Source organism: Euprymna scolopes, chromosome 43 (assembly GCF_053919585.1).
Source record: "Euprymna scolopes isolate OS-2025 chromosome 43, ASM5391958v1, whole genome shotgun sequence".
Classification (NCBI taxonomy): Eukaryota; Metazoa; Mollusca; class Cephalopoda; order Sepiida; family Sepiolidae; genus Euprymna; species Euprymna scolopes.
This window is the reverse complement of record NC_136524.1, coordinates 17,266,705-17,291,542: the sequence shown is the minus strand read 5'-3', so window position 1 is coordinate 17,291,542 and position 24,838 is coordinate 17,266,705. Positions and strand designations below refer to the sequence as shown.

Here is a 24,838-nt window from a genome sequence, read left to right as displayed (position 1 = left end):
AATTGCTAATATGAATAAAATTGCTTATATGAATAAAATTGCTTATATGAATAAAATTGCTAATATGAATAAAATTGCTAATATGAATAAAATTACTTATATGATTAAAATTGCTAATATGAATAAAATTGCTTATATGAATAAAATTGCTTATATGAGCATGTGTTTATTTTACTACACTTTCTCTCATTTCCTCTCCTTTGTAGAAAATATCCTACCACTGCTATCAATAAAACCATGGCATAAGAAAAGAAAAGAACATACTATTAGAATTAGTTTTCACTGTTACAAGTAGAAAGAGATTTTAATGTAGTCATTAGTTCTTGTCTAGATTTCCCTCTATATTAATAAAAACAAAAAAATTGTATTATGTATGTACCTGTGACAAAATAAAAATATCATATTCCAAAATTCACATAAATTAATCAGTAGTTTTATTTTAATAGAGATCATTTTAAAGTGATTAATGGGAATTCATAGGCATTACAAGATGAATCTAGTTAGTATGAAATATTGAGTTATCTCCCTTTGTTTCTTAAAATATTTTTCAAACTGGCAGGCAAAACAATCACTTTTCACATTCTCATAAAATTTGATTTTCTTTATAAAAAATAAAACTACTTGATCAAATTTATATGATTTTTGGAATATGATATTTTTGTTTTGTCGTTAGGTATGAACATCAGAGATATTTCTTTATTGTTGTTCTTTAATATCAAAAGAATTCTGGACAAGAACCTAATGTCACTATTTGGATCGAATTAAAGGTTATTTTATTGATTTGTTAAAAAGTATAGATTTTTTAAGGTAGCAACAAAAGTATGAACAAATGTTGCGGATCAAATGTTATGTTTGGTTGAGCTGACACTTTGGTCAGAATGTTATGCAAATAGTTGAGAAATCAATGAAAATTTCAATTGATTGCAACAATTGTTACAAAGACAGAATGTAAAGAAAAAAGGGCAAATACTTTTTTTTTTTTTTTGAATATTTATGACTTCTACCGAGATACTTCTTACTTTTAACATTTACAATACATCTTTTGCGAAAGCTGTAACAATGAGAATCATATTATTCTCTTTTGAATATTCATGTAAAAGACATTATATATATATATGAAATTATAATATTTTTCAAATAAATATAAATAATTATTTTAATACCTACAGACACTAGTGTTCCATGCTTATGCAATCATCAGTGTAGGAAGTGATAATTACTGTTGGTCAGGATATTCAAACCCAATCACAAAGCCACCCTTGACTTCATAGGTTAGCATTTCATCTTCAGGCCACCAGCAATTAACACAAGAATTGAGAGAAATTAAGTACCTATAAATGCTAAGTTAGCAAGCATACATAGTAAACAGAGAGCATTCAATGACTGGAAGTCAGAATGTTGCATTTGCGCTAAAGTTGGCCATTTATTTAAAATTCCCTTAAGAGGGTTCAACTTTAATTTCTTAAAGGGGCTTTATTACTATAATATTCTAAAAATAAATATTAACAATTAAAACAATGTTTATGTGTATGTGTGTCCCCTATAGAAAAAAGCATTAAAGAATCGACATAAAATCTAAAAGTGTATTCTTAGTTAAAATTGACCAAAATAATGGCAGTGTTCCCAAATCTCTTAGTGAACCCCCAAGAGAGTTATGGAGCACATTTCATCAGAGGCTCAGGTTTTTCAGCCATAATTTGAAAAACAAAAAAAAACTCTGTAATTTCAACGTATTCCTTTCACTCAGATTTTTTTCAAAATTATTTAACACTTCTTGCACTTCTCTTCAGATTAAGGAGGAGGTGGCAAGGTACTCAAAAAGGGTGGTTATAGTAGTCCTCTGGAGGCACTCTTCATCTTATTTGTGTGGTTTTAGTAGCAATAAACATAAGATTACAGTATTATATTTGGTAAGTGATATATAGTTGTCAAAAATTGCTCAACGCCCTAGATAGAGTAGTAGTGTTTAAACGTAGTGTTGTCAGAGAGAAGAAGGTTCTGTCTTTTCTTAATTTGGCACTGCCCAGGGGCCATAAATAATAATACAGTATTATATTTAGTATTTGGCGCTGACTGGGAACCATAAATATATGTGATTAAGCAATCCCACACAAAGCAAGTGTTTTAAAACACAGTGTTGTCTGGTAGAAAAATTTTCCACTGTATTTTGTCACTATACGCCAGAAAATATACTCTGCATTACTTAGGAATCAGTGTTCAATAACCTAGTCAGAACAGTAGTACATTTTCATTGTGGCATATGCTTTATGGATAAGGGGAAAACAACAAACTCAGCATTAGTTGAGAATACACTAGAATAAATATAGGATTAAGATAGATGAAAAACTGAGCATTAGTAATAAATTAAAATAAATTATAATTTTGAGGAAATAGATAGGCAAGAAACTGTGTTCCACGGGAGTAATAACTTTAAAACTGAAAGTTCAGGTGAATTTTTTACATTATTTTTTTCAATACATTAAAACAAATTAAAAACAAATGAGAGAAATGTTTGGATAAGGTAACTAAATGAGAGATGGAGGAAAGAGATACGTAAAAAAAAAATAAAAAGGAGAAAGATACATTGAATCTAAGGATTCTAACAATTTGATGCTTTTTTGTAAATAAATTTGTATTTGCTGTTATCATATGAGTCAATTTCTAATATCACTGCTTTGTTAGAACCAATTCTCTTTCTCTGGAAATTTTTTTTCAGGTTTGCAAATAGTCAGAAATCACTAGGGGCTTGATCTTAAGAATATGGTTAGTATAGGAGCAATATGAAGTGCAATTCATGTAGTTTTGTCATTGTGATTATCGTGTGTACAGTGGATTGTCTGGTTGAAAGAGCACTTTTTCTTGTTCATTTTTTTGACAGCTTTAGACAATTTCTTTCTTTAAACGCACCAATAATGCTATATGATATTTGCTATTGAAATTTCTTCATTTCTCAAGGTAATTGATGAACAAAATAATTTACGTAAAATACAGAAGCCAAAACTTTGTCTGCTGATGTTTTGTCTTTGTTATTTTGATTGCCTTTCACCTGCTGCTATCCATTTTATAGTGAAGTGGTAGATCCAAGTTTTATCCATCGTTACACAGATACACAAAAAATTTTCTTTTTTGTTGAAACAGTTACAAACAATATTTTGAATCATCAACACATTCTATTTTTAATCGACGGTGATCAAATATAGCACCCACTATGAACACAACTTAATGCAAAATACACTGCCTTCTGATATCGTCAACTGCTCTACTAACTTTAATTTATGATTAGCTAAAATGAGTTTATGGACTGTGATGTTTTCTGGCACACTGCCAATTTTAGGCAACATGAACATTTAGCGTAATTTGTGTAAAACTGTTTGAAATTAGAATATCACTTCTAAACCATTATTTTCAATTAAGTCAGAATAACATTTATCAAGCCAGTGGTTTACATGACTAATATATTTCTATTCAGAAGGTAATGCTTTATCAAATATACAAAATTCAGATTTCTTAATTGTTTTGAAAATTGCAACTGCAGTTTTACTTAAATAACTATAATTGGACTCACATTTTTACATGCTCTATTTGAAGGTTAATATTTTATAAAAAATACATATTTTTTATTAGTGGCAGCATTTTTATGCCAGGTCTAGCTGAATCCACTGTAAAAAATTTCCCCCACTCTATATCTGTGCCTAAATCAAAACGCGGATTTCATGAGCAAAGCTTCTTTCTTAGAACTGCACGCCTGTGGAACTCTGTTCCGTCTGCTTGCTTCCCTCCGGACTACAACTTGGATGTCTTCAAGTCTAATGTTAACAAATTCCTAATGAACCGCCCCCCTAATTAAACACTTCATAAAATCTCCTCACTAACGTGATGTACTTGCAATAACCCTTATCCCTGAGTGGCTTCCGGGCCTTGATAAGTGGTGATCACTGTGTAAAAAAAAAAAAAAAAAAAAAAAAAAGGTCTGAGACTTATTGAGTGATGTGTTAGCAAGAATACTCAGCATTGCCTGGAGACATGAAAAATAAAATGGAAAGTGAACAAAGTATGCATACCAGATTTTTTTACCTTCTATCTATCCACCTTGTGTCTTCTAGCAACTGGTTCAATATAATAGAAAGAAAGCAAAAAACGATGATTGCTTAATGTAGTTTCAGTATAGTTTACTTTTGTGCACCAAAAATGATTTTGATATGCAGATGCAATTGTACACACATCACATGACCACTATTTTTGTTTCCTTATCAATACAGCGTCTCTTTTTGCACAAAAATGTAATTGCTTTGTTTAGAGCGTTTTTAAGACATGGCTTGTGTTATCGCAGTTGGTCACTTAATAGGATTGGGATACATGTCAACTATATATAGTTATAGACTAATTGTATTGATGAGTATTCATTGCAAGCTTTTTGTCATGTGACCTGAATCAACATAGTAATTTAACAAGTTTCATGCATTATCTATTGTTTTGCATTTCATATTTTATTGAAATAAAAATACATTTTTGTAGTTATTTCTGAATAATGAACAAAAAATGCATTATGATTATTTAGAATGAAAACAATTTTCTACCAATTAAAAAAAAAAAAAAAAAAAAATGGGATTCCATTTAATTTATATTTGTTACCAAAAAGGAGAATGATGAATGGTACTTACAGGAGCAGCATAAGCTGCAGCATCACCACCAAAGTCCTTGTAATGATCACGGACATCAAATCCAAGTGAAAAGAATATATTGTTCCAAATAAACATTTGCATTCTAAAAAAAGATGTAAAATCGGTTTTGGCATTACTCCCATATAATTTTTGTTTTATTTTTTATATTTTTATTTTTCTGGAAAGTACTCCAGACAGTGTATGAAGCCACTTAATTATTGAAAAGACAAGAGAGACTTATTGGCCTTACTCTTGTAAAGACAAAGGTTATAGGTAAAAGGAAAACAGTCATTAGGGAGAGAGTTCCACAAGGCTGTAATTCTTGGAAAGTTATGCTATATTGGGGTATCAAAACAGCAAACTTGTAAAGACCACTAGACCACCGAGTCAAACTGGAATAAAGAAAGCAGAGAATAGATTGGAAAATTCTGAGAAACACATACCATAATAGTATTTACGAAAAAGACAGACTAACAACATCATGTCTATGAGAAAGGATGCAGAGAAGAAAAGATAAGACTAACTAAATATAGATACACATCTGCAACTTATCAGGAACCCTCAAATGAGACAGAGATTCACATGCCCAAATATGAGCGCAGTACTACATACACGGTCTGTATTTTTATAAAGATGTATGAAAGTATTTTCAGCAACAGAGAGAACTGACTTTATAAGAGTAACAGGTTTAATGTATGAACTTTAGAAACAATCTGATGAAAAAGAAGTTTTGGAGTGGATTTCTCTTTAAGAATAGAGAATTTAAGAAAGCAGCATCAGAATAGAGAGTGGCATCATCAGCATAGATGTTAATCTGAATAATAGTCTCTGGAATATCATTGATATAGAGAAGAAACAGTGTTGGGCCTAGAGGAATACTAATATTGATAGGGAAGAGCATGAGGAGACACCATTCAGAATTTCTCGCTTTGACCAGAAATAAAACATCTAATAATTCCAAGAACCTTACCACCAGTACCATAACTTCAAAGTTTATGTAGAAGAATGGCATACACTGTCAAACGCCTTTAAAATGTCAAGTGCAATGACCCTAGTTTCTCCTGAATTATCCAAAGACTAACAGATCTGCTCAGTTACAATGATTACAAGGTCAAAAGTTGAACAAAAACCACAGAAACCATAATGAAAATCACTAAAGTGGGCCAAACTTTCCGGAAAATAAACATGCTTGTTGTTGACCCACCTTTCACAAACCTTAACAGGATTATATTTAGTTGGGTCAAAACAATCACTAGTATTTTTTAAAGATAACAGATAAGAAACAGGATTAAAATAAACAGAGATTGATTAATTTTGAAAGGATAGAAGAAAGTTCCAGAATTGAATTGTACCAAAAAATTTTAACTAGTCAAAATAAGAAAAAACCTATCAACAATCTTCGTAGTGATGATGACAGTCAAAAGCGTGGGCAGTTTTTCAAGGAAAATGAAGAAAAGCACCAGAAGCATCAAGAAAGCTCCTGGAGGGGCTTAAAAGGCCATCCACAACTTTGTAGATGCTTTTGTAGCAAGGAGTCCTTTTTTTCAGGGTGAAGGTGCTGGCCCCATGCCCAACCGTCCCAGAAAGTACATCCAGTGCCTAGCCTTCTCAAATAGTCACCCGTCTGGTACTGGCAAGGGTCAAAATTGCTTAACTTCAGTGATTTGGCAAAATGATTGTGCTGTACCACAATCAATAACACTATTGTAGATTTTCCAAAAATTATGAGAGGCAATCTTTTGAGATCAGATAGGGTTCCAAATCCTTTAAGCCATAATTAATCTCAGAGATTGCTATTTTAATTAAGATAGTTAAGGTATCAATTAGTACATGCGAAAGCAAGGTTAAAAACTGGTCACATTTGAAAATGAATTATGAATTTAGTCATTCAAGTTCCAATTTTCATTGAGGTGACCATGGTTACAGTTACAAGGAAGAAAAGGAATTTTAGAATGTTTATCCCTTTTTTAATAAATGAAGGGTGATAGACAAAAATATAAATGCATATTATAAATTAAAATCAATCTGAATAATTCTTACTTGGCATCTTCTCCTGGGTTGATTGCCATAACATTTCCATCAATTACTGCCATCGCACCTCGTGTAGCAGCCGCAACAAAGTCACTATTTACCTGTTTTATAAAGAAAAAAAGATTCCAATAAAGGAAAGCAATTCATTTGATATAGTTAGATAAATATTACATAAATGTAATATTTATCCACTTGTGTATTTAAATTTTCTTACAAACCTTTGTTTATCTAACAAGTACTAATTTTGAATCACCACCAACAATAGAGATTTTCAGATAATTTAAAGATTGAAATTTATTGATGTATCTAGGTGTTATATCTCTTTGAGCAACTTTGATTTTACATAAATATTTTACCGAAAATGTAAAGAAATACATACAAATACACATCTCTACCCCCTCCTCTCGTCTTAACAAGAGTTAAGAAAAAAAAAAAAAAAATGAAGGATGTAGTTACTATAATTTAATATGGATTCATCGAAATTAACATATATTTCTGGTCCAGGAATTATGTATTACATATTTGAATGGTATTATTTTAGAAAACCAATCCAGCCTCTCATTAAAAAATCAATTTAAATTAGTTATGTTAGATCTTATATGATCATACCATGTTGGAATTTGAGAATGGGTTTTAAAAAATACTCGTTGAAAGAAAAAGGAAAAAATTGGTTATAATTTATTTATTTTTTTAATCTATATTATTTGTAAAGAATCTGTGGAAATCTGATTTATTCAATATTCTTTTTAAAATTATTCTTTAAAGATCTACGCTATGTCAACATAACATCGTCTGTGTTTTAAATTGATAAATTGCGTAGTGTTTGTGTGTTCCCTATAAAAAAGAAGTTCAGAAAATCTATATAAAATATTATGTGACATTTACAGGGGAAGACAATGGAAATGTTCCCAAATGTTTAAATGCACCCCTAAAGGAGTTATGAGGGCAAAGCCTCCTTACAACTTCCAATATACCCTATTTTTATGAAATTATGATTTAATATATATATAAAATTTTCTAGAGAAGACAATGAAAGTAGTTCCAAAGTTTTAAGTATAAAAACCAAAGAGAACTATGGAAACTGAACCTCCTTCAAAACTTTAAATATATCCTATTATAATGGAATTTATATCATAGGAATAGAATTCTATAGGGAAAACAATGAAAGCCGTTCAAAATCTCTATGAGCCTCCATCTTTAAGTGACCCATGGAAACAGAAACCCCATGAAACTTTGATTAAATTTTTATTTATTTAAGTCGACTCAGATGTTTGAATTGTTTAGTTGGGAAAGTTAGACTGAATATATTGAGTGTGAAAACATTGATTCTACACCACAGTATGATATAACTGATCTGTAATCTTATTTATAGATTGACTGCAATTTCTGAAATAACTTTTTAAAGGTTTAAATATTGAACTTTATTTTGTTTGGAAATTGATTAAAAATAATTGATCTAAACTATATAAAATAAATTTTTCTATATTATCACACGCACACACACACACACTGAATGTCTAATATTGCTTACTGTCAAACATATGAGATGAAATGGTTTTATAATTATCTACTAGGATTAGGATCACAGAAAATTCAGAGAGAAAAATAAGATACAACAGGGACAAACCCGTGACTAGAAAGCAACATCACTTAAATCTGTTGTTTGCTCATGCATTAGATTTTACTGTTAATCAAAAGTCTGATTTGTAAATTTGGTACAACAAATCTCCTGTTTGGTAAAACTAGTTATTTTTTATGAAAAAGGGAAAAAAGGAGAAAAAAGGCAAACAAACAAAATATTACCTTGAATATGGCTCTTTCACGAATTAGTCTATCAGGCAAAGTTTTCCGAGGTAATTCTCGAATAGTCTGAATTTCTTCATTCCAGTCTCTTGTCTGACCAGGAATGTGTTCTTCATAACCAAGTCGAGTAGAAAATGCTAAAAGACAAAACCATTACAGTATTTAATAAAATAAAATAAAATGGGCTTTCATTAATTGATATTTATGTGAAGGTCATCAAGTGTCCATTTTCCATTTAAAGTCATCTTTAAACTAAAATTTATATTTTTAAAATAAAATTTTCTTTATGGTTTCATAAAATATATTCAAATAAGCATTTTTATAACAAACATGAGTGCATTCATTCAGAGAAGTGAATGGGAACAATGGGTGGCAGCCACGGAAAACCATTGGATGCAAATCGAAATATAAGATAATAAGGTTTAAATTTCAGTAATGATAAATCAAGTTTGGAAGAATAACTGCACGGTCAACAATTTATCATTTCCTATATTCCAGCAATTACTTTCTCTTTCTAATATATACATATATATATACACACATTATATATATATATATATATATATATATATATATATATATATTACATTTTGTTAGTAGAAAACTAAAATAGAAATAAAAACTGTCCTTAATTTCTATGTAATTCTATTCTACAAACTTTCAAGCAAAAGCTACAAAAATACAAAACACTTTATTCGCAGCCCTACAATACATATGGTATAATCACATTTACATACTGATTCTCATTATATCACTGAAGTTAAGCAATGATGAGCTGGGCCAGTACCAGATGGATGACCATTTGGGAATACTAAGTGCTGTATGTAGGACAACAAGACGCAATGATTCCAAAAAGTGTAGATGGGCCTACACAAAGTCTTCACCACTATAAACAAATCACCTGTGTGGATTTCAGACAACTTAATTGCCTGAATTTGATGGAAGAGTTTGTTTTGTAAATAAATAAATAATACGTCCAAATAAAAATGGGCGACTTTCTAAGAAAACACCGGTTCTCAGAGGCAGAGACATAAACATTACTATCGTTTAAAAAAATCAAAACAAAAACCACTATATATATATATACATATATATTAGTATTTTTGGAAAGGAAAATAAATAGAGTGCTCAATTAAATATGTAAAAGCATAAATATATTAATGAGTCATATTTGCAGTTTTATAGGGACATTAGAAATTCCATTGGTTGGACTAACAAATACTGAAAAGACTTTTCAGAACATCGAATAAAGAATGGATACATTTGGTATTCTTTAGCTGAATAGGTGAAATTTCCAGTATCTCAGAGAAAAAAAGAAAAAAGATTAAGGTTAGCCTTATTTATTTATGGTTAAGCAATTTATAAGAACTTGCAAATAAAATGGGATGAATTTATTTTTCATGCTTAATCTAAAACTGTACATAATATACTAACCATCTTCTGCTCTGATATAATCAATTGTATGATCAAGTTGAGGAGCCACCCAACTGTATACTTGATAAGGTGTAGGGACACGTTCAAAGGGATGCTTTTGAGCTCGTTTCTTTAATAGGATGGAGAAATTCCTTTTGAAGGCAGGACTTATCTGCAAAAGAACAAATTAAAAAAAAAGGGTTATATTAAAGATTGGATACTTCAACTAGTTTGATTGCAACTTCTGAAAGTCGTTTAGTGTAATTTTTTGAAGCATTCAAATACAATAGAGGAGAAACACATGCAATTTAAAAATAAGTGAAGTTAGAGAAAGTGGAGATAGATTGTTTTTGTGGAGGTTCATAATACTGAATGCTACTTCTTAGTATGTTAGCTTCATCTAATTCCGGTCAAACACTTGTCCTACTGAAGGATAGTTTTTTTCCAAACTCAGTTACCAATATTCAAAGATAAACTTTTAAATATGAATTAGATTTTTTTAATTCTGTAAAATTTTAAAAGTACACCAGTTAGTTTAATTGTTGTAAATATTTGACAGATATCTAATAAAATCAATTTAAAAAGTATTAAAATAATTTTTTCATTAAATTCATTGCTAATTTTGCTTTTATTTGCATAAAATTTTATTTTAATTTTATGATTCAATTAAAAAAAATAAATAAATAAATAAATCCTGCTGTATGGAAATTTCTGCGAATATAAAATAATTATTTTCTGTTTAACGTTTTGAGAAGCATTCAAGGAGAGTTAGGATAAAAAACTTGTCTGATAAGGTCAAAAGGTTTGACAAGTGAAATGCGGGCGAAAAATGAGTGAATTATGCGTCGAGTAACACAATTGAAAGATTTTCCTATTGAAAGTAATTAGAAAGCAAGCCCGAGTAGACATAAAAAAGAAGTCTTAAAAATGAAAAATAAAATTTAAAACAATGTATAATGTAAACCTAAACCAACCTAAACTCAAATAAAAGAACAGTCAATTAAAAAACCATGTTAGAATTTCTTCTAAATTTGAATTAACATTGGTTGAGCTTGCATCATTTCTTTAGTATTTCAGTGCTAACAAATTCTATGTGAACAAACCTTATCTCAGGATCAAAAGGTTTTAATCCCACATTCACTAGATAATTGATCAGGACAATAAAAATGAACAACAGAAATAAATGAGGTAATTGTTCATGGATTAAATTTTTATAATTTTTTTAATAACTATTTTATCAGCCCTATGTTAACCATTTTGGATTCTATAGATAAACAGTATCTCTACATTGATAAAATCATCTTACTACTTCGGGTGTGTTTGTGTTTCTCACATAATATATGAATTACATATAATTATTTTTTATATTATTACTTGATTATTCATTAAAATAAAAAATGCAGTAGCATAAAACATTTTTTTTAATCTTATTAAAACAAATCATTTAATTATATTAAATATAATACATTTATTTTTATATTTTTATTATTTTTTTATTACACTTTAGCAAGTGTAATATTTTCTCAATAGTTGAAAAAAAAAATTACTTTGTGAACCTTTCAAATTTAAAAGTAATTTACAAGCACTTAAAATGTTATAGAAAGAAAATAATGTTTGGCTTTAATATTTTTATAAAATATTCATTTAATTGAAATCCTATTAAAAGTTTTGGAAACCATTTATATCCAATAATTTTATAAAGAAAGAATGTTAAAATTTATAAAATTAAGTTAAAATTAATTTAGTTAAAATTTTATAATAACTTGGTTCAATCAATAACCTAATGACTAAACAATGTCACTAAATTCAACTGACACTAATTCAACTGTCAATATTTTATTAAGAAAAACATATATATATTTTAGTACAAGTTCAATGCCATATGTAAAATAAAATAAAAAAAAAACTCCCAAGAAATGGGCAATGCATACAGCTATTTATAAGGTTTTACTTTTATGTAACAAAAGTGAGTCACTGCGTAATCTAGTTGTTAGTGACTAACATATGCGAAAATAATTCATGTGAAGAAACTAGTTTTATGAAAAGTTACTGAACAATAGACTGTATACAAAAAGTAAATCATCTGAAAATAAATTATACTTTATACATGTTCTTTGTTGATGCAAATAGTTATTTTACTCATTTTTAAACAAACAAACAAGGTATTAACAAACGATTATGTGAAATTGTTGAAGATACATAATACGCACACACACACACACACACACACACACACACACACACACACACACACACACACACACACACGATGTTTGAAATAAATTTGATACTATTTTGGGAAGGGCTAATAATTGATCTTTTTTTCAAATTTCAAAAGGATCTTTTACTGAATATAGTTCATTCAAAAAAGTTGCCCTGAACTTTTAACACAGGACCTGAAACTGACTTTTGAAAGTGGCCTCAAAAATGTGTTTTAGTATCATGACACCATCCTGGAGTGGTTACTGCAGCTAGTAACTGATCAACCAAAGAAATATTTTTGTTAGTTTATTTAAATGCTGATTTTTCCAATTACGAAAGTTTCTAGTTGATATATGCTATCCTCCCCAAGGAGGAGGTAATACCTAGGGGGATGGTCTCATAACAGAAGATACATTACCCTAAAGAAATTACATGAGAAATTACCCTAAATACATGAGAGGATTGTCTTATAGGAACAGATACTACACTACCACCTGCCCAGAACTGAATATTGAAAAGTAGTACATTAGTACATTGGGCATAAAAAATATTGCAATTAATAGAAACAGCGAAATATGAAATCTGTGTTAGTAATCAACGTAAGTTCCAAGTCTTACCTGATTTAACAACTCAATAAGTGAGTGAGATAAGTGCTTTTGGGTGGCCGGTCTTGGGTTGAATTCATCTTCTGTGGACCTTTAAAAAGGGATAAAAATAAACTTAGATTAAGAAAGTGTCAATGCGGCATAAAACAGAGGTGGGGGTGCAACTTTTTGTACTGTATGTACCATTATTTTTTTACTTTTAATTTAGATATACCACAAAAACTTGCACCTGAACAACTTTAGTTTCTTAAAGTATTGTATTATGGACAAATCTGGCATTTACACACAACAATTGAGGCATTATGAGCATCATATTTTTGCAGATCATCCCTACATAATTGCAATGGCCATTTAAAACATGGACAGACGATTCAGCAGACTAGCTTTATTTATACAAGTCTTGCTGTATATGGCACACTCGGGCAGGTCGATTTGCAACTTTTTTGAGAAAATCAACATGGCACTGGTGATGATAGTTGGGATTTGATGTGATAAGAACAGATACCAAAAATTAGATTCCTATCTTGAACAGAAAATTGAGCATTTAATTTTAAAAATCGTGTAGTAAAATGATGAGAAATCCTCCATTTTCATAGCATTTTACACAACACTGAAATTTCACTATTTTTATAAAAAATCCAAATAAAATTGATATATTTATATGAAATACATTGAAAGAAAAATAAATACATGAATTATAATTTTAATTATGAATCACAACTAGCAAAATATCTCACATTTTACTACATTAAACAAAAATTGTAAAAAAAACTAATTAGCAACTAAGTTTTAAATTTCACAAACTAAAAAGATATGTGGAGATGTATTAAACAATATTGTAATTCTGTAACTTGATACAAGTTACAGAACCATGTATTTTAATTTTCTTTTATTAAACACAATAATATAAACTGTCATAATAGAACTAAATTGTTCTGTATAAGTTCTTTTCAAGAAAAATGAAGATCTAATTTGCTGGCACAATAACTTTATAATAATGTATCTATGTCTTGCTTCCTGCCCATATACAATTTTTTTTAGAAAAATCAATCAAATTTGACCAATGTTTGGCTGCAAAATTGCTGGGCACAGTTATGACAAAACCTGCACATGCAAAGTGGACAATGATGGAAGATATTTGTTAATTACATTGAGTAAGACTAACATCAATCTAGTGATGGAAGATATTTGTTAGTTACATTGAATAAGACTAACATCAATCTGGTGATAGAAGATATTTGTTAGTTACATTGAGTAAGACTAACATCAATCTAGTTATGAAAGATATTTGTTAGTTACATTGAATAAGACTAACATCAATCTAGTGATGGAAGATATTTGTTAGTTACATTGAGTAAGACTAACATCAATCTAGTTATGAAAGATATTTGTTAGTTACATTGAGTAACACTAACATCAATCTAATGATAGAAGATATTTGTTAGTTACATTGAGTAAGACTAACATCAATCTAGTTATGAAAGATATTTGTTAGTTACATTGAGTAAGACTAACATCAATCTAATGATAGAAGATATTTGTTAGTTACATTGAGTAAGACTAACATCAATCTAATGATAGAAGATATTTGTTAGTTACATTGAGTAAGACTAACATCAATCTAGTGATGGAAGATATTTGTTAGTTACATTGAGTAAGACTAACATCAATCTAGTGATGGAAGATATTTGTTAGTTACATTGAGTAAGACTAACATCAATCTAGTTATGAAAGATATTTGTTAGTTACATTGAGTAAGACTAACATCAATCTAATGATAGAAGATATTTGTTAGTTACATTGAGTAAGACTAACATCAATCTAGTGATGGAAGATATTTGTTAGTTACATTGAGTAAGACTAACATCAATCTGGTGATAGAAGATATTTGTTAGTTACATTGAGTAAGACTAACATCAATCTAGTTATGAAAGATATTTGTTAGTTACATTGAATAAGACTAACATCAATCTAATGATAGAAGATATTTGTTAGTTACATTGAGTAAGACTAACATCAATCTAATGATAGAAGATATTTGTTAGTTACATTGAGTAAGACTAACATCAATCTAGTGATGGAAGATATTTGTTAGTTACATTGAGTAAGACTAACATCAATCTAGTGATGGAAGATATTTGTTAGTTACATTGAGTAAGACTAACATCAATCTAGTTATGAAAGATATTTGTTAGTTACATTGAGTAAGACTAACATCAATCTAATGATAGAAGATATTTGTTAGTTACATTGAGTAAGACTAACATCAATCTAGTTATGAAAGATATTTGTTAGTTACATTGAATAAGACTAACATCAATCTAGTGATAGAAGATATTTGTTAATTATATTGAGTAAGACTAACATCAATCTAGTGATGGAAGATATTTGTTAGTTACATTGAGTAAGACCAACATCAATCTAATGATGGGAGATATTTGTTAGTTACATTGAATAAGACCAACATCAATCTAATGATGGGAGATATTTGTTAGTAGTGATTCTATGATCTAACAGGATTATGGGCAGTGAGTGGGAGGTAAATTATGCCAATTGTTTTTTTTTTTTGTTTTTTTGTTTTTTTTTACTAAGGTCAATCAAATAATTTTGTTATAATATTAATGATTTATTTGCAATAAAATAGTGTTAATACATACTGATTCAAGTAAAACCCTCTTGTTGATGCGGTTATATGGAATCTTTTTTCCTCAAGAGATACAATATACAAATACAACAGATCACCTACAAAAGAAAAAAAGAAACATTTTTAATGTTTATTTTTTTTTAAAATTTAAATGGTTGAAGACACGACATAAAAAATATTTTTCTATTATTCTAATAAACTTTTTTCTATTAATTCAAGTTTACACTTACTGATATCTTTATTTTATAAAAATGAAACTTAATTTTAACATATCTGTCATTATACTAAATACGAGTCAATCAAGTTAGTTATCAATACATTTATCATTATTATTAATGTTATAATATCAATACATTTATCTTATTATGATATTGAATCTTTAATTAATATCTTTATATCAATCATTTTGAGAAAGAATGACTCTTTTCTTGAGGTTATCATGCAATTTACATATGTCTGTAAATTAAATTGCAAAATAAATCCTCATTTCTATGTAATAGTAATACTGCAAAGTAATAATATAGATAATAATGAATATAATATAAAATTTAAAAATGTCTCAACAGACAAGTCACAGTTGATGAGTGGTAATGGTTGTGTTAATTTATCGTTACATGTTAACACTGGCCTACATGTTGCAACCAGAGAAAGTGGTTTCGTGGCTGGGTTTGAACCTATCGACTGGCAGGAATCGTTATACTACACTGATGATTGTGTAACCACAAAACACTAGTGTCTATAGGTATAAAAGAATAATTATTATTTAATTATAAGTATATAAAATTATATTGTAATGAATCTACGTGGATCGATCAACATTTCAATGTCATGTCAGGATTCCAAATATATATATCCTCTTAGGTTCTGTCAAGGACATCTTTTCCAGGTCATCTGGTACTGGAACATTCCAAGTTTCTTTTTTTGTCTAAGAATCCATTGTAAACACTTACCATGCATCCTACGATTTCCAGGAGGGGGATTCCAGCCACTGTATGTGATAACTTTCAAACATTGAGGACTCTAAAAGAATATAAAAATATTTTATTTTATATTGAATAAAGACATTTAGATCTCCATAAAACGTTTTAAAATTGTTTTAAGTGTGTGTGTGTGTGTGTGTGTGTTTAGAATAAAAATCTTGATATTGAAAATTTATTCAAATTTTTAAAAGCGTTATAAACCTATAAAGAAGGTATACAAAATTTTAATTATTCAACAAGGAGTACAAATAAAACAAGAAAAACCTTATTCCCTGGAGTTTCGAAGAATGCAATTCTCATCAGAGGAAAGAGGTTTGCAAAATATACAACAAATTTTGCAGGTTAATGCATCACAGTGACAATGCATCAATATGAAATTTATCATATTTGCATAAAAAAGGTCATTTACAGTTTTTAGAAAAACACTGCTGAAAAATAAATCTTTGGTTTACAGTCTTTGTTTATGCTTATGAGTATGGCTAAAACAACAGCATATTTTTTTCCTTGTTTTGACTCTCAGGTATATATCCCTTGATATCTTATGTTTTTCTGTGGTGATGTGGTTCTTGGTTGATTAATTGTCTGTGTCGGATATATACTCCAAAGTAAAAACAATGAAAAGAATATGCTGTTGTCACAACCCTACTTATGAGATTTGCACACACAAACACACAAGATGGCATCTCTATAAGTGATTTGAATTCAATTGTTCTTTTGGAGGGGGGGGTACCTATAGACACTGCAATAAGTAGGCATTTCTTTACCATATTTTTGCAAACTTTAAATATCTCCATTTCCTTTTATCAACATTTTTTTTTTCTTCACAAAATCCTTTTTCATTTCAAGGTAAAAAAAAAAATTTCCAACTGTTTTCCAAGGAACACTGATTTGTCTCATGAGTTGTTTAGTGGGTTTCTGCTATTCAATAAAAAACTTGTAAGATGCATTTCATAAAAATATGATAAAATATTATGTGTGTGAATTAAATACATCTTCTGGTTTTGGAATGATAACAAATGATAATATATGTATATACACACATTTTGTATAAGTTACTGAACCTAGAGTTAAGCATATAAAGATGATAGTTATGAGAAATGTAAAACAGAAAAAATAAAACAAAATCATAAAAAAACTAAGAAAAATTTAGGTCTTAAACTTGAAATTACAGGAGTAATTAAAATCACCAATTTCTTAGATGTAAAACATAAATCATATATCAAAGAAAATGATGGACCAATATATTTTAATCCTGACGTAAATAGCCCCCCCCCTTTGATTATTAAACAAATCCAAATATTGATTGGCTATAGATTAGTATGTTTTAAATGGACAAATTTTATACATACAGCAATGCTTTGCAAAATAGTGATTATATTAACATTAAGATTAAATACAATAAACAAGAATCAAAACATTAGAGGAAAAAAATACAAATGGGAAAATTATTTAATTTTCTAGTTAAATCCAAAATTAAAATTAGTAAAATTTTTAATGATTCAAATTCTTTATATCTTCAGATATTTATTTATGGTGTTTAGTTTGATTGTCTTGTAGAGGAAAATTTTGTGTTTTAGTATTACAAAACATGATTGAGTTTTGCAAAGGGTAAAAACCATCATTTGAGTAAGTAAAAAACATCATTTAGGTAAGGAAGTTCATGCCTTCAAGCAGCCTGATCTAGATGCACCATAATAACAATACTCAAGACAGAAATAATGGTAATAATGAGGACAATTCTCGACATATTGTCTGCTATAAGAAATAAGCATAATTTATTTAGGAATTATATTCCTAGAAGATACCCAAAATCTAAAATCTTTTTTTATATAATTGCTACAAGTACCAATATTAAGGCTAGATATAGAAATCATAACTTATCTTTCTATAATCTGGATAAGAAAGGTGACACTTTATATCCAAATATGTATAATAATTAAAGAAAAACAATAGGGTATCTGAATTGAAACAGAGCATTTTGAAAGTTTCAACTCCTACACTACACAATCCCACTTGTTTTTACTGTAATTATGAAAAATTAGCTTGACAGAGATAAATTATTGAATCAAAGAGATGGAAATAGGTATTAGCATTAGACAGTTATACTTTCTAACTTCTGGCATGTGTGTGTGTATATATATATATATATATATATATATATATATATATATATATGATGAAAATAATAGAAATAGTATTCCAACAAAATAGAAAAATAAAAAGGAACAAACCGTATTATGTGTTCCTCAACGTTTCGTCCTTATTTTTTTTATTTCATCTCGAAATAAAGACGAAACGTTGATGAACACATAATACAGTTTGTTTCTTTTTATATATATATATATATATATATATATATATATATACACACACACACACACACACACTAGCCTTTCAAAATCTCACCTGACCTTGTGTCTAATTTCCTGGAGAGGAGGTAAATAAACACGAGATCAAGTTTGGGACACATTCATACTACCTTTTTACATGAGCAATGTGTGCAAATGCATTATATATATTCAGTCTTGTATCATCGTGTGTCTTTTATAATTTGTCAAAAAAAAATTATTAAAACATGAAATGTAGATATCAGATTAAGATATCTATCAATGAAGTTGTTCACAAAAAGAGATTAATGAGATTGAACATATTTTCTAGCTACCAAACTCCAGCTATGTAAAGAAATCTATATATATAAAAGGCAATGTATGTCTAGCAAAGGTTTTTTTTTTGGGGGGGGGGGGTACTATGTTTTATAAACCATACTCCAGATACGTACAGATATCATATATAAAAGAAAATTTAATTGAAGAAAGATCATCAAGAGGTTGACCACCAAAGAAACAGGTCAAACAAATAAGGATTGATACATTCCTAACAGCTGAAAAACTGGATTAAGATCATAGTAAATGATAGAAATTTGTTCTCAAGCATATGGAGATGCTGTCTGAAGTATGCAAGTAAATTAAAACTTTTAGTTTAATATTCCAGTAGTACTGAATATAAAGAAAATGCGGCAATATTAGAATTCCTTACTTTTTGCTCTTTAACACAAGGATGGAGAGGTAGAAGAGGAGGTTCTTTCGAATTAGGTAAAATGTACTCTGGTGGAGAATAATCTACAGAATCAAGGCGGCCTCTGGTTTTGCGCTCTGAAAAAAGAAGAAAAAAGAAATAATTGTATTATTCTGTTAAGACCCCCCCCAAAAAAAAAACTAAGGTAAATTAAATTCTATATGTAAAATTATCTTATTAAATTTTCAAAATCAGAATCAAATACCTTAAAGCTGACAACGCACATTTTAATTCTAACTAACCAATTTTTATTTGCTATTGTTGTACTATGTTCTTGACTATATAAAAAACATATCCCACAACAATTTATTTCAGAAATTAGTTGGACCCAACAAGGGGGATTAATTTAATTCAAAATAAGAAATAAAATTGTCTCCCTTACAACTAAAATTACATTTCTTTTTCTGTATAAAATGTCCTATCATCAAGAAAAGATCATAAGATAAACTCAATATACTAAGGGATATTGATTTAAAAAAATTAAAAATTCGAAAATAATATTACTATATATTAATATTCCCTAGAGAATATTAGTAATATTTAATATCTATTAACAAGGAGAAAGATATAATAATAATAACCAGTGGAACAAAAAGGTGGAAAAAAAGGTGTCAAGGAGGAAAAGACCAACTATCGATTGATAAATGTATTTTAAAGAGCTGCAAAAGGAGAAAAACAAACTTGAATGTAGCTCGGATAGATTACAAGAACGCTTATGATACGGTGTTGCATTTGTGGGTACCCAGGACGTTTAAAATAATAGGGGTGACAGAAAACATAATTGAGTTCATAGGGAAAAGTATGAGCAGTTGGAAAACCAACTTTTTTTTTAGAAACTATTAGGAACAGTTAATACCAGATACAGTATTTTCCAAGGAGATTCTTTTTTGCCACTTCTATTCATAATAGCACTCATACCATTGACACATGTACTAAGAAAGATGGGATACCAACTGGAAAAGAATGGATAAATAAAGATAGCCACATGTTATTAATGGACGATCTGAAATTGTTTGGCAAAAGAGAAAAGGAAAATGATTTTTTGGTTCAAACTGTACAGCATTGGAGTGAAAACATAAATGAGGAATTTGGAATTTCAAAATGTGTAATAGTTGTTTAGTCTTAAACGAGGAGACATGAAAGGCATCATTTTGCAAAATGGTAAAAGATTAAGAGATCCTGATGCAAAAGGCTACACATATTTGGGGGTGCTTGAACTTGATGCTTTGCAATAAAATAAAAAAGACGAAAGAGGTGTATACTGCTCCCAAAATCTAGACTGAATGGTAGGAATCTGTTCTCAGCCATCAATTCATGGGCTGTTGCTGTAATTTGATACAGTGCAGCTTTTATAGAATGGACACCACTACTTGCTAACAGTCATGAAGTGTTACTCGCAGCAGTGGTAAAAGATAAAGTGGTGGAAGATAGACAAAAGTACAAGGAAAGAATCAAAGCAGAAAAGTTGGTAAAAATGAAACTTTATGGTTAGTTTGAGCGAGATACTAAGACACAAAAATGTCAGAACACGTGCAATTTTCTGTCTAAAGGTAACTTGAAAAGAGAAACAGAAAATCTTATATTTGCTGCTCAGGAACAGGCACTACATACACAAATACAATAAATAAACACATCTTTGGGAAGAACTTTTCTGATAAGTGCAGGTTTTGTGGTATATCTCTTGAAACAGTGTCACGTATTGTTAGTGCATGTTCTATACTTGCTGAAAAAGAATACAAATGTCACCATGACAAAATTTGTACAAATCTGCACCGGAGTTTGTGTCAAAAGTTTGGAATCCAAGTGACAGACAAATAGTACCAACATCACCCAGTAGAAAATGAGGACGTTAAGATTCTCTGAGATTTCATACATCAGTGTGACCGAGAGATAACTCACAGGAAACCGGATATTGTAGTTGTGAAGAAAAAGACTAATGAATGCCAATTACTGATGTGGCTTGTCCAAACGAAATCAACTTAGAATGAGAAACTACGGAACTATCAGAAACTGGTCAGAGATTGCTAGATTGTGGAATAAGAAAACTTCCATCATGCCAATAATCATAGGTGCATTTGGCTCAGTTCCCAATGATGTTATGAAACAGTTGAACTCCTCGGGAATCAGATACAACATCACCGTACTCCAGAAGTCAGTTCTGCTTGGCTCAGCAAACATCCTATGCCTGATGTTTTCCATCTAATTAACTCTTTGACTATCCTCACTAGCGTTGGTGTAAGAGCACGCTCTTGGTGGTGGTGGTGGGGGAGGAAACAGTGTAAAACATCACAACGTTTGAAGTTAATAATGAAGTTAATAATTATAGTAATAATAGTCAGAGCACTAGGAACAATAACGAAAAACTTTGAAAAAAGAATAAAAGAGATTGGAATCAGAGGGATGGCTGGGAAGATACAACGGATAACAATGATGAAAATGGCTGAAATATTAAGGAAAACCCTTGAATGCAGAGACTAACACCACACATGAACTACAGACACAAACTAGACATACAGAAATGGCTACAAATATAAAACACAAAGAAACATCACATTGAATCATGAAAACTGAAACTGTAAATTGTAAGTTAGCCGACCCACCTCCTCCCTTTTTTTGTGTGTCTGGCACCATAACAAATAAGTGAGGAGGGTCAAGGAGGATGGAAAGACAGGACAGAAAGCACTAGCCAGACCTCCACTGGAAAGATTGCAAAGAGAACTGGAACCTTCAGTAGGCTTATTGCCATCCGAATTCCAGGGAAGAACAATGGTGAGCGGCTATTGCAATAATGCAAATTCATCTGCAAATGCTATTGAAAGAGGTAGAGAGTACTGGAAATCTGGGGAGACTTGTTGTCAGTCAGACATAAGAGAATGCCACAAGGTGTTCTTAAAGAGAAATCTTTGAAATATTTATTTGTACAAACTATAAAAATATTAAGTTGAGAAAAAAGTTTTTGAAATTTTGATTTCAAATGATGTATTTTCAAGTAAGTTTTCATTATAATACCTGTACTTTATATATCATTTTAAAGAGTGTTTTTTGCTCTATCTAATCATTTAAATTACAATCGTTTTAAAACATTTTTTCAGAACGTTGAATACAAGATAGAAAAAAAAGCAAATTCGCACAATTTTACTATTTCAATTAAAGCTAGGCCAAAAAGCTAGCAATATCAACAAAGCATTTGGCCCAGGAACCACTACTGAACACACAGCACAAGGGTAGTTTAAGAAGTTTTGTGGTGGCGATCAGAGTCGTGAAGATGAACATAGTGGTTGGCTATCAGATGTTGATAACGATCAATTAAGAACCAATCCATGCACAACTATTTGAGAGCTTGCTTCTGAATTAGAAATAACGTATATAATGATTTCCAACAAGTTGAAGGAGATTGGAAAGACCAAAAAACTTGATAAATGGGTGCCCCTCGACAGATTTACAATGAAAAGTGGGTTCTTTACGACAACCAATAACACTCAGCTCAGTGGTTGGATGCCAATGAAGCTCCATGACACTTCCCAAAGCCAGAGTTGCACCAAAAGAAGGTCATGTTGATTGTTTGATGTTTAGCAACTGGTCTCATTCATTACAGGGTTTTTTTAATGCAGGCAAAACCATTATGGCAGAAAAGTACTATCAACAAAATGGATGAAATGCATCAGAAACTTCGACAACAACACTCAGCATTAGTCAACACAAAAGGCCCAATTCTCATCCACGACAATGCCCAACTGCACGTTGATAAATCTAACCTGCAAAAGTTGAATGACTTGGACTATGTAACTGCTTCATCTGCCATACTCTTACAGACTACTCACTTTTTTAAGCATTTCAACAACTTTCTGCATAAGAAATGTTTAAAAAACCTAAGCAATATCAAAAATGCCTTCAGCAACTTCATCGCCACCAGAATGCAAGATTTTTATATGGCATAAATACACGTGTTTTGCGTTGGCAAAAGTGTGTGGATTCTGATGGTGCTTATTTCGATCAATAAATTTTTTCATGAGATGTGATATGTTCATCTTAGTTTAATAGTTAAAAACAGCAAAAACTTTCTTGTCAACCTGATAAATAATGAACAAATTAGGCACAAGGCCAATCAAGGAGAATTTTTTGATGATGGTATGTGTGACTACTCCTAGTGAGTATAAAAAAAAATAATAATAATAATAATAATATCAGCCTCAAAGGAGACGTCTAATTATTTTAAAGCAAACTACTGATTTTTTTTTAAAGTTTCGACTTGTGAATATGATGTAAACATATGTGAGTAAGTTCAAAATGATTGCAAATATTTACCATAGCTTTCATTGCTATTCCACACAGCATTGAGACATGACAAAGAACTGCATTCAATTCCACTGTATGCATCAATTTGGTCGACAGATTTTAGAAGATCCCTTACATGACGAACATGAATACGAGCTTCTCTTACTGTATATGGTTCTGTAATAAAGACAAAAAATAAAAAATTATGTGCAATTCTATAAAATCAGAAAATGTTATTTCAAGTCATTGGATTTTTAGATAATTTTTACAAATATGGAAAGTAGGATATAATTACATAGTACATCAAATTCATCCATTTTTTACAATTTGCAAGAATTTAAGCGTATATATGTATTAACAAAACCAACTGATCATAAAACACTTTGGATAATTCATAAAATAGTCATGTTTCAAAAACCAAAACACTTTTAAGTCCTCAAAATGTCCCCATTTTGTTTAGAAATGAATATCTTTTCAAATGCTTTAATAAATAATAATCTACAGGATATGTTTGAGGAGGTTTTAGGATATCAAATCATAAAAAACTTAATGACAAATTTTGTTGCTGACAAGACTTAAACTTTCATCTGTTATTTTTCATAGTATACATTACATTTCAACATAAACAATTGAACACCATAAATAAAAAAGGAGTACAGAATTAAATCAAACATAAAAAGGCACAAATAAAGGTATAAATAAAAAGGCACAAATAAGTCTTTCTATTTTTTCATATTACAATATTAACAAATAAGTCTTTCTATTTTTTCATATTACAATATTAACAAATAAGTCTTTCTATTTTTTCATATTACAATATTAACAAATAAGTCTTTCTATTTTTTCATATTACAATATTAACAAATAAGTCTTTCTATTTTTTCATATTACAATATTAACAAATAAGTCTTTCTATTTTTCATATTACAATATTAACAAATAAGTCTTTCTATTTTTTCATATTACAATATTAACAAATAAGTCTTTCTATTTTTTCATATTACAATATTAACAAATAAGTCTTTCTATTTTTTCATATTACAATATTAACAAATAAGGCTTTCTATTTTTTCATATTACAATATTAACAAATAAGGCTTTCTATTTTTTCATATTACAATATTAACAAATAAGTCTTTCTATTTTTTC

At 29.6% G+C, this 24,838-nt stretch overlaps 1 protein-coding gene across 1 annotated transcript in view; it reads right to left on the bottom strand.

The window, feature by feature from the left end:
* The window catches only part of LOC145268216 (clustered mitochondria protein homolog), a 138,885-nt gene that overhangs the window by 62,163 nt on the left and 51,884 nt on the right, over nucleotides 1-24,838 (bottom strand). The window contains exons 4-12 of the mRNA XM_080123518.1: nucleotides 23,720-23,866; nucleotides 19,376-19,491; nucleotides 16,310-16,379; nucleotides 15,373-15,457; nucleotides 12,728-12,806; nucleotides 9,930-10,080; nucleotides 8,496-8,632; nucleotides 6,702-6,793; nucleotides 4,662-4,764 (exon numbers count right to left, since the gene is read on the bottom strand). Of these exons, the coding sequence (XP_079979644.1) occupies nucleotides 4,662-4,764; nucleotides 6,702-6,793; nucleotides 8,496-8,632; nucleotides 9,930-10,080; nucleotides 12,728-12,806; nucleotides 15,373-15,457; nucleotides 16,310-16,379; nucleotides 19,376-19,491; nucleotides 23,720-23,866 (980 nt within the window). The remainder of the gene's footprint in view (nucleotides 1-4,661; nucleotides 4,765-6,701; nucleotides 6,794-8,495; nucleotides 8,633-9,929; nucleotides 10,081-12,727; nucleotides 12,807-15,372; nucleotides 15,458-16,309; nucleotides 16,380-19,375; nucleotides 19,492-23,719; nucleotides 23,867-24,838) is intronic.